Below are 7780 nucleotides of genomic sequence, written 5' to 3'. Positions count from 1 at the left end.
AGCTGCACGGGGCACTGCCCTTTGCTCCAGAACCCAGAGTGCAGCCGTTGCGAGGGGCTGGCTCAGCCTTTCCCTGCCGCAGCGCCCAGGGTCCCGCGCAGCCTTTGCCTCCGTTGCGTAGGTCTGGGTGTGGGGAGCACGGGGTACACGGCAGCACAGGGACGGGCCCATCACATCCCGCTGCTGGAAGCTGGAGCGGGAGCGTTTGCTCACTCTAACCTCGCCGTCTCTTTTCCCCTTGCAGGACATGGCTGCAGGACTCCAACTCAGCGTCGCCGACACGAGGATGATGATCTCTGCAGCGGTGATCGAGTAATGGCCCCAGCTCTGCCCCGGGGCCCCCGAGGGGACGTGTCCCAGTCGCAGCAGGGGAAGGAGAGGCAGAGTGGGCCAGGGGATTTCTGAGCTTTTATGGGTTGAGCACTGCAGAGGGAACATGTAAGTCGCTGCTTATTACAGCTTATTCCACACAGCTCCTGTGCTGCTCTTTGTTTTCCAGGGATCTCGAGCTCAGCCTGGCTGCCTCCGACGTGGGTCCTGTGCCGGTAGGTGCCCCCAGCCACACAACCCCCAAGTGACCAAGCACAGCCACATCCCCTCCTTGTGCCACGCTGCTGTCACGTGCTGAACACAACAGCTCTCACCTCAGCACCATCCCCAAACAGCCTGGTCCCCTCCACTGCCCCAGGCAGCCTAGGCCTGCCCCAGCCATCCCAGGCCACGGGTATCAGCAGGGACAGAGGGTGCTGGGTGTCCCATGCGGAAGGGAGAGGCAGGTCCAGGCAGGATCAGGAGAGGTGTGGGGAGCATCAGGACCCCCCTCTTGCTGGTCCCAGCCCCTCTCCTCCTGCTTTGGCATCACACCATGAGCGAGCTGACCGTGGGTTTCCCTCTGACAGGCTGCCTTGCTGGAGGAGTTATTTTTGCCCACGATCCGTGAGGAGGTCCCAGCTCAGATGAACGGTGAGCTTTGCAATGGTGCTGCCATGGGGGACGCACGACGAGGACGGTGGCAGCACCAGGTGGCAACTTCCCCTCTTTTTTTTCCCCAGTGGTCCTGAGCGAAGGCGTTTTCCTGCCCCACATCTCCAGCTTTACCTACACCAACGTCAACGTCGTGATTCACAAGGTAAGAAATTAGACATTTCAATTGGTCATTGGTGTGTTTGATTTAAAGAGGAGACTCGGGAGCAATGCTCACCTCCTGGCTCCAGAATTCACGGGAGCCTGCGCCTCTAGACCTGCCAACCCCCAGAACCAAGGTTCATGGCTATAAAAAAGCGACAGCTCCTCTCCAGCCCCGCTGACACGAGCGGCGGCAGCACCAGAGGAGACCCCAGCGCGGGCTGACGTGAGCTGCACCAGCACCTTGCTCAGCCCCTGTTCCTCCCCTGGCTCAGGACTACGTCTTGGTCACCTGCAACCTCGAACTCCAGGAGAGGACAGGAGAGCAGAACACCATGGGCTGAAGTCCAGCGTCCGAAGTAAAACAGTGGCAAAATTGTTCTGTTCGTTCTTAAATCATGCTTTGTGTTTTGTCACTGCTCAAAATGTTGAAAATCATTTTTTGCCTTGTTAAAACAACCCTGTCACAGATGTAGGACAGCAGCAGCATTGCACGAGCAGCTCTCACTCCCAGTCCTGCTCGCTGTATCTTTGGTGCACAAAGAGGATGGATTGTAACGACGTTCCAAACCTTAATTAAACATTTCCCTTTCATGCTGCATTTTCTGGTACGACTATTGACTTTTTTTCCCCTCAATGATTTGGACCTAAAGACAGATGAATTTTTCTCTCACTAAGAACTGGTACCAGTACAGATGTCTAGACCTTACATTTAATTAAGGGAGCATAAAAATTCCACTAATTTATAAGGATGCAAAGCAGCCCCGTGCTTTTCAGCCGCAGAACAACAGGGCCCCAACCAACACGAGATCTTTCATCTGCTTTTCCTCCATTTCTCGTGTTACTATGGGAACATTACAGCTGGTGGTTTTCCCTGGGTCAGAAAGAAGGGTGGGAAAAAAAAAGAAAAGAAATCAGTCTGCACAGTGGTTTCTAATTTTAGACTTGAAGGCAATTGCATTTTCAAAACTGTATTTCTGACAAAGCTCATGACAGAGAAAACACCGAGTGAAAGGTGACTGCAGACGTACGGACAGTGCCACGCGCCCGCCCCAGGGCACCCCCACCCACCCTTCCCAGTGTTGGGATGCTCTTTCCTACTGGCTCTGCACCAGAGAGGTTGTTCAGCAAGTTAAAGGGGAGAAAAATACCTACAACAGACCTGAGCATCCGAAATGGAACAGTACCAGAGCTCCGAAAGTTGCCCGGGTGGCTCCATCACTGGGTGCTGTTGGCTGCTGCCTCCAGCCAGGGCGAGCGCGTCGCTGCGCCAGTGCCCGGGAAGGGAACCCTGACCAGGGGCTGCTGCTCACACCTCAGCGCTGCGATGGTGATGCCCAGGAAACCCTATTAATTACACCTACATCTGCTTTCACTTGCCGCAGCTCTACACATCATTTCTAGCCTCTGGAGCTGCTGAAAAGCACTTCCAAACCTCCTGTTTCAGAGCCTCACAAATAGGAAAGCAAACAAAACAAGTCAAGTTGATTTATTATAAGGAGTAAAAAACCCTGAAGGTTTATATGCCCAGCTTGGGGACCTGACTAATGATTTTAATGCCTGAAGTTGGCAATAGTGGGAACTGCTCCTAATAAAAGTTTCCTGGTAGAGCTGCAACCATGATTCTTTGACTAATACATCTTAAACCAGTTTCCCAAAAGGAATAAGCTACAGCAGTAAAATATGTATTTATTTGCCAGTGGATATTCTGGCTTTGGGCTTTACCACGTGGCTCCACATCTCCAGTGTAATGTCGGAGTCACGGGAGCGGCACAGCCCGACCCCCAGCCCCACACGTCCTACCTGCAACACCCCACTGAGATGCTGGAAATCAATGCAACAACCAAGGGCTTTGGCCCAGCAGATACTGAGCTGTTCCCAACTTCAGGCAGAAATGCAGAACAGGACCTTGCCCCGGCCGTTACCCACTCCGGGCCAGACTTCTTCCACCCATCACCCGAGCTTTAGCCGTGACATACCACCACCAGCTCTGGGGACACCAGCCATAAATAACACCCTAGTAATAACATCTCATGCTGGGGAAAAAAGGCCATTTAAGACCTCAGGTTTATTTATTTTTTACCCACTCGTTTTTCTGAAATAAAAAAATGCCTGAACTCTTCTCCCTGTGACGTGCAGAAACCAGCTGACTGACATCAGGCTAAGCAGACGTGGACTATGGCCAGCAGATGGTGAGCTCCAGCGTTATTCTACCTCTCAATTAGCTGGTAATGAGGTTTTCCCTTCAGATTCCATTAGAAAATGCTTCATGACCTTTGGAAATTCCATTTCATTCTGATTTCTGTTTGTGGATTCACATTTGGTCAGGAGATGACCCAAGTGAGGAGTTGCCACTGAATAGCCAAGTGGTTTTTTTTCCTCAGGAAGCTTGAATGGAAAAAGCTTTCAAACCAAAACCAAAAATTATCAGTTGTCACGAAGGAAGCAGATCCCATAGCAGGAGGCAGGACAGATTCTCTCCCTGAGAAGCACCAGAAACCAGAATCTCATTCCAAGCACTAAAAAAGTAGGAGTGTTTATTAAGAGAGTTACATGACAAATGTATCCCGAGCTCCCGCTCAGCACTTCATACCCTTCTGAACGCCGATGGTGACACTGACTTAGAGAGCTGTGTGCAACAAGTTCACTTTTCATTATATGAAGATCAATTTTCTCTCAGAACAAATTTAACAATTCCACTGCAGCATCACATGCAACTGCCATCACTGTGACCCCAAAATAATCCTAATTTCTCCAAATAAATATTTGTACACAGAGCTGCCGATCGGGCCTTGGCTTATGCAAGTATCTTAGAACTCACACCAGCCAATTAACTTTAAAGTCTCTTCAATGATATAAAGAATCTCAAATCAAGTTTAGAAAAGAAAAGGAGATAATGCCAGTCTCAATGTTCCATCCTCGCTGGTCTTTCTTCCTCTTCCTCTGTCCAGAAAGACTCTCGATGCCTCGCACTCCCCAGCTCAGACAAAAATCACCAGCAGGCCCTGCAGAGGGGCACAGAGCGACACGGACACGTTATTTCCCAGCTTGGAGGGCTGCTGGGTCACCACAGCTTGACAGCAGCACACAGTGAACAGAAAACCCTCTGGCAAAAATCCTCACATCAAGTTTGTAACACGGAGGGCACGGCATCCTTTGGGAAGTGCTGGAGAACGTCCCAGCTCCCCTGGGACATCTCCAGGATGCTCAGGGCTAGAATTTGGTGCAATTCAAGACATTTTGAATGGTGCTACTCAAAAGGATTTGCCAGACCCCCGGACCCACATCAGAGCTGCTCTCGCAGAGCTCCTGGGAAGGGAGGGCAGCCTGGACAGGGAGCCAGGACTGACCCCAGAAGGGCTGAGCGCTGCTCGTTTCCCACCCGGCTGGATAATACTGACGGGCACGAAGTACTCGCAGCACTGCTGACCTAGAGGAGCTCAGACTGAACGACCTTTTCTGGCCTTTCAAGGCTTCCAACCAACGACTCTCGCACACTGACCCGCCAGGGTCCTGTCACCACAGCCAGCAACGAGAAACAGGAGGAAATCACCTTTCCAGACACTCACCAGCAGTATCTGAATATCCACCTTTGTTAAGGGAATGCCCAGCATGTTTGGCATAGGGATCCCGACGCCCAGAGCACCTGCAGGGGACAGAGAGGTCCTCACCCAGTGCTGGAAGGGTGACCCCAGCAACCCCCACCCCAAAAACCTGATCCCAGGGAGGGCGAAGGGCTGGGGAGGCACGAACCACAGCATCACTGCACACCACGCGCCTGCGCTTCCCCTCTGCGCTCGGCCACTGACTGTTGTCAGGGTGGACGGTGTAAGAACAAGGTTGGGACTTTTAATGACAGCCTCAAGATGGGGACTGCAGAGCTTTAGTCGCTCCAGCTCTCCTGCCACAGCTTTCAAACACACATGTACCCCCTCTCCCCTCCCTCACCCCAGTGTCACAGCCAGCCCGTCACCTTACCGTTGACAAGGGGCAACAGTGTTTGCACCAGCAGATCACTGCAGTGCGGCTTCAGGTTTGAGATCTGAACCAGAGAGGGAAGAAGTGGGTGAGCAGCACTGCCCAGCACACAATGAGCTCAGCCCAGCACCGTGACTGGAACACAGCCAGTCCTTGGGACTGGGAATCACTTCCCACTGGCACAGCAAAAGAAGAAATAGTGCCTCTTTTCTTTAAAGTAAATCTGCTTTTCCTCCTTGATTTGTATTTGGTCCTTCCTTTGGGAATCTTTCTACCAGGGAAAGCTCCTGCTGCAGCTCTGTGAGCTTTGCCCAGGCAGGGGTGAATAAACGAACAGACTTCAGGGCTTTACATTTGCATTATCAGAAAAGGCAGGGAGGGAAAAAACAGCAACAAAAACAGCAAAAGAAGGATTGCTACAACCTACAAAGCAGAGCAGCTAACAACAAAGACCCTCAGCAGAGTAATCCATCTCAGCCAGGACAGGTCCCAGCATCACACAGTGACTGTGCGTCCCCTCCTTCCCCAGTGCCGCAGGGCACAGCGCTTGCCCCACCCAGCAAAGCCTGGACTGGTACGAGACACTTACGCTACTGATGCCAACATCAGAAGACTCCAAGGAGAGGGAAATGCTGCAGGAAAGGAAAGCAAACAGCATGTCAGACACCAAGGCACTGGCCAGAGCTCGCAGATCCCTGTGGTGAGACCCCTGTCACCTCCCGGGGCAGTGTCACTCAGCCCACAGGCAAGGGATCCCTGTGAGGTATCGTCGAGGTGTCTGCTGAGGGATCAGGATATTGTAACACAAGAAGCAGGCGCTGGCACATGTGCAAGAGAGAAAAGAAAACAGGAAAATACAAAAGCTTCACCTAATTTTGATTTGTTTGTAAGTGAAGCAGCACCGCAACGGGGCACACGCAAGCTCCGGGCTGCCCGTTCCCCCTCCCACACCCAGGAAAGGAGCCAGGTCACGGTTAGCTGGAAGCAGAGCTTCTAGAAAAAGCACCCAGTCTGGATCTAAAGATCATGAGCTCTGGAGAATTTGCTACAGCTCCTAATCCATCACTGCAATCGCACAGCTATCTCCATAGCCAAAGCATATGCTTTATTTCCACTTTGAATTTCGCTTTTCTACTTCCATTGAATCTTTTTATATCTTTGTCTATTGAATTAAAAGCCCTTGGATGCATTTTGATTCTCTGTATCGCTGCATACAAGTGATGCCAAAGCCGCTTCTAAATCTCACTCTCTGACAAGCTGAATGGTTTGAAATCCTCAAAGCCTACGCTGTAAGGAACACTTGCCAACCTTTAATCATGCCTTGACTGGCACTAATGACAGGACTTCCCTTCATTCCTTTATCACTCACGTTCAGTATCAGACATTTCGAACTACTGCCCAGGATCACAGTCAAGCTGACAGTTACAATTATGCAGGTCACCTCATTTCTCCTCGTTATAAACCAGACACAGACTTTTCCTCCAGTCTCCTCAAACTTTCCCACTGCTGTAACGTTTCCTGAGAGCCAGCGCTGCCTGTCCACCTCGTGCCATCGGCAAGGCAGGAAATCCTTGGATTCGGGAAATGAAATGTCTGTTTTACAGACACTGAAAAACACTTCAAGTCAGTGGCCCCAGAGCCAACATCACACCTCAGAGAATGTCACCAGCCCATCTGAGGGCAGTGCTGCCTGGCTCTGCCATGGCCATGTTGGTCCAACGTTCCTGTTCCTTCTGTCACAGCTGGGTCACCGAGGGACAAGCTCTTACAGCACTCTGAGCATCCCTCTTGCCTCCCTGCTCTCTTCTGGCCACAGCTTCCCAGCAAACTCAACCTGTACCCTTTGCTCCAGGACAGCCAAAGCTTCCCAGCCTGGCAGAGGAGCCACGGCTGTGGCATTGCTGTAGCCTTTGCTCTGAGCACCCTGTGCCATCACCATGGGGACAACTTACCCAGCCAGGGACACACCCAGCACCAGTCTGCCTCCAACAATTGATATGTGGGCATTTAGACTGAGGTCCTGCAAGCAGACAGGGAGAGGATTAGCCCATGGAGACATCCCTATCCCAGCTGCCAGTCACTCGGCCGGCTGCACGCTTCACCAGTTTGGGTCTGGTCAGCCACACTTACGGCCTTCAGCAGCAGGAGGTTGAGGATGGGTCCATCTAAATGCTTAACGAACACCTGAATCATGACCAAAAGCTCGACAGTGGCTTTGTTTTCTTCCAAGAGGATGAGTGGGTTCCCAGACAATGTTAGTGTAATGCCCAGAGGACTGGTCCCATGGCAGGCAGAGCACTGTGGGAATCAGGGACACGTGGAGGTGGCTACTCGTGCCCCACATGCTGGCCAGGCAGGGGACCAGCAGTCCTCTGGTGGATTCCCACAGCCCCTTCACTCTGTAGGGCTTCCCCAAGGTCACACAGACCTTGAACAAGCCAAATTTACAGAGCAAATAGGTCCAACAGCACAGGCCAGCACTTCTTGCTGCGGGCAGCAAGGGGCTGAGGAAGCAAAGATGGACACAAAGGGGACTGTGGGTGTACAGGGGTGCCTGTGGTGCCCAGGAAACAGGAGATGCCAGACATTTATCAGCTCTTTCTGTCAATGGCTGTGAGATGCAAGAGAAGACATTCCCCTGCCCAGGGAGCGGGAGAAGGTCGGCTACAGCCACCGG

The 7780-nt window shown here is 52.1% G+C and overlaps 2 protein-coding genes across 2 annotated transcripts in view; one reads left to right on the top strand and one right to left on the bottom strand.

Annotated features, from left to right (window-relative positions):
• Nucleotides 1–1469, top strand: part of LOC104525755 (protein TENP-like) — a 5337-nt gene extending 3868 nt beyond the window's left edge. The window contains 6 exon segments of the mRNA XM_029085198.1: nt 38–117; nt 245–312; nt 500–545; nt 900–963; nt 1053–1129; nt 1401–1469. Coding sequence (XP_028941031.1) covers nt 38–117; nt 245–312; nt 500–545; nt 900–963; nt 1053–1129; nt 1401–1469 — 404 coding nt within the window.
• Nucleotides 1470–4106: 2637 nt separating this feature from the next.
• Nucleotides 4107–7780, bottom strand: part of LOC104525754 (BPI fold-containing family B member 4) — a 9553-nt gene continuing 5879 nt past the window's right edge. The window contains 6 exon segments of the mRNA XM_029085197.1: nt 4107–4130; nt 4695–4771; nt 5104–5167; nt 5693–5735; nt 7056–7123; nt 7234–7433. Of these exon segments, the coding sequence (XP_028941030.1) occupies nt 4107–4130; nt 4695–4771; nt 5104–5167; nt 5693–5735; nt 7056–7123; nt 7234–7433 (476 nt within the window).

Source organism: Antrostomus carolinensis, unplaced genomic scaffold (assembly GCF_000700745.2).
Source record: "Antrostomus carolinensis isolate BGI_N321 unplaced genomic scaffold, ASM70074v2 scaffold20365, whole genome shotgun sequence".
NCBI lineage: Eukaryota > Metazoa > Chordata > Aves > Caprimulgiformes > Caprimulgidae > Antrostomus > Antrostomus carolinensis.
This window is presented reverse-complemented; position numbering and strand designations above follow the sequence as displayed.